General features: G+C 38.8%; 1 protein-coding gene across 1 annotated transcript; it reads right to left on the reverse strand.

Annotated features, from left to right (window-relative positions):
- Positions 1–471: 471 nt before the first annotated feature.
- LOC107579627 (WD repeat and FYVE domain-containing protein 3-like) lies at positions 472–2,620 on the reverse strand (the record flags this gene model as incomplete). Its single annotated transcript, XM_016265431.1, has 5 exons — positions 2,174–2,620; positions 1,757–1,917; positions 1,292–1,440; positions 669–789; positions 472–557 (listed from the first exon to the last, which is right to left on the reverse strand). Coding segments are annotated over exons 1-5 (635 nt in total), but the record flags the coding sequence as incomplete, so codon positions are not given.
- Between the last annotated feature and the right edge of the window lie 120 nt (positions 2,621–2,740).

Here is a 2,740-nt window from a genome sequence, read left to right on the forward strand (position 1 = left end):
AAACACAAGCCAATTTTCATTTTTGGGTGAACTAACCCTTTAAAACTGAAAAAAGGTGTTTTAAATTGTAAAAATATTTCACAGTGTTAAAGTTTTTACAGCATTTAAGAAGCATATGAGACTTCAAACACACATAACGGGTAAATTTACTCCATGAGCTGCATCTTAATGCAGTCTATTACAGTTGCGTATGAATGTGTGGTACACCTGCTCTAATATAGTCAAATTGCACAATGATTTGCTGCCAAAATGGGGAGCTGCAGTGCATGACAAAATCTGAGAAAATGTCAGAGGAATTCATTTAGATTGTCACCTTTTTAAATTCTTAATTGCTGAGTGTGACAACATTTGACAGAAGCGTACAAGATTTCATCTAAAATTGTCAGAAAGTGTGACATCCACAACCGAAACAGAGCTGTTTTGTGCCAGCTAGTGGGATGCTGCCTTAAAAGGCATCAGTGTTTACAATACCTTTGATACACTTTGTTCCGGACTCCTTTTTGGAAAGCCAACAGATAATTTCTTCCATCTCCAGAAAAAACTTCTACTGCCATGGGCTGTGATGAAGACAGCAAAGCATAACTTCATTATTGCCATTAACATGAAAGCTGCCCAGTGTGTTATTTGGGTTCAAGCAAAGAATCAAGCCAAATGGTTTGTTTGCACACCTGAAGCAAGTAGCGACGTTTGTGCACCTCTCTGATGTCTTCGTAAGCAAAGATGCTACAGGTTCGTTTCAGCTGACTCTTGCTCTGCCGGGCCCCTCGGGGGATGATAGGCTCATGCATACTGCAAATGTCACAAAAACAAGCAGCGTATAGACCCAATGCAACCACTAAAACAGTGGTTCTCAACCAGGGGGGCTCAGCAAAATGACTTACATTATTAAGCCAATTATCATCAATATATTAAAATAATCTAAAAATAACCACAGAATGCATTCACTCAATGAATTGTAGGTTAATTAATGGGAAATATCAATACTTCCAGTTTCTTTTAATGAAAAACATTTACCAGATTTGTCACAATTATAAGAATGAGAAATTCTAAGAAATAGAAAAAGAATAATAGAATGAACAATAGAATGATAGACAGATCAAACAAAAGATAGAAAGATAGATAGATAGAATAGCTAAATGGTAGATAGAATGTATGAACGATAAATAGATGGAGAACAACAGAATGACAGAACAAACGGCAGAGGGACAGACAGATACCAGATGATCTGCCAGAAGTGAGTCTTTCTAATTTTTTTTTTTTGAAGGGCAGAATCCAAAATATAAATTCTTACTTTGCAGGGAGTGTCTCAATGTCTCTAATCTCTCTGGTGGCTGTCATTGTGAAGCCGTCAATCACATAGAAATGTTCTTTCCCAAATAAGAGCAGCCCTTCACTGGTGTCCAGACCTTGAACTCGAGCACAGCGATACATGTGCTGGATCTATCCCAACACACACAGCAAACACATTCTCAGTACACTTTATATCAATCAGTTCAAATTCAAAAAGCAAAATAAACCTAAACATCCAACCAGACAGATATTACTAATTATTTCCCTCATACTGATCGAGGATAATGTGAGCAGTAAATGACTGACTGCTGTTAGAACAGTAATGATCAATACAAAGCTTCAGATTAGAAAGCTTTCACCCTAATTTCCAAAGCCACATTATTGCGTTGACAACAGTGCCTGGCAGTAAAAGAAGCTGCAGTTGTTAAACAGTGTGACGAGGATGTGGCTGTGGTGTGCTGCAGACCTTCTCTCCCTCCTCCAGCAGGCGGAGCAGCGTGGTGTTGTCAGTTTTATGCTCCTCGTCCATAGCTCCTGACTCCAGCAACTCCTGCAGCTGGTCTTGACTGTCCTCATCAGCTCCATCCGCTGTAGAGCGGGACCGCTTTAAAGGGGCCTTAACCAGACCTAAAACACAACACAGCACAGAGTCAATCCATACAACACGCTCATAATATTACATTCTCATTAGTTTCAATAGATAGACAATCAGATCATTCAGAAGCCAGTTTCGTCCATTTAGTTTGAAGAGGTGGTAGAATTTCTAGTTACTAGAAGTTCATTTTTGAAGAAGGGAAAAAATCATTGTATTAATAATAGTATTTGTTTTATGTAGTAGTTTCACTGTATCAAGTAATAGAGAGCATTATCATGTTAAAATGACCTTTGACCCTTGCGATGGTGTCCTCTCCATGTTCAGGCTCCTGCTGTGTGGTTTCTCCCTCTGTGTTCTGCTCTATGGAGTGCTGATACATCCCCGGGTTCCCTGACAGCAGCCGCATGTAATACTCCTTACTGTCATAGCTTATCGCTCGTCTGTAGCGTGCCGGTTTCTGGAAGGGTTGAAATTTAACGCTAACTGTTTAATTTATTCCTTGTTAACTCTTCTTTCGTGTTTATATCAGTCATGATGAAAACGACCTTTATGATAAAAATACAATCTTGGAAGTGACAGCAAGAGGAATCCAGTAAGAGGCATGCAAACACAGTTTAGGCTCAGCACAGACACGTGTTCATCACTCCTTAAGAATCCCACACTGACAACTCACATATAGTACATAATTCATATCTAAACACAATTAATACTCACCCACAATGCACATTTTAAGCACTTAAACAGTTATATCAGCAGGTTTTCAAGATTACACCAAAATTCAGTCATGTGACCAAACTTTTTAACTGGAACTGCATGCAAATTTAATTTTTGATTTTAGAGAGAAAAGCAACCTGC

This window comes from Sinocyclocheilus grahami, unplaced genomic scaffold, assembly GCF_001515645.1.
Source record: "Sinocyclocheilus grahami isolate Dianchi unplaced genomic scaffold, SAMN03320097.WGS_v1.1 scaffold18685.1, whole genome shotgun sequence".
Lineage (NCBI taxonomy): Eukaryota > Metazoa > Chordata > Actinopteri > Cypriniformes > Cyprinidae > Sinocyclocheilus > Sinocyclocheilus grahami.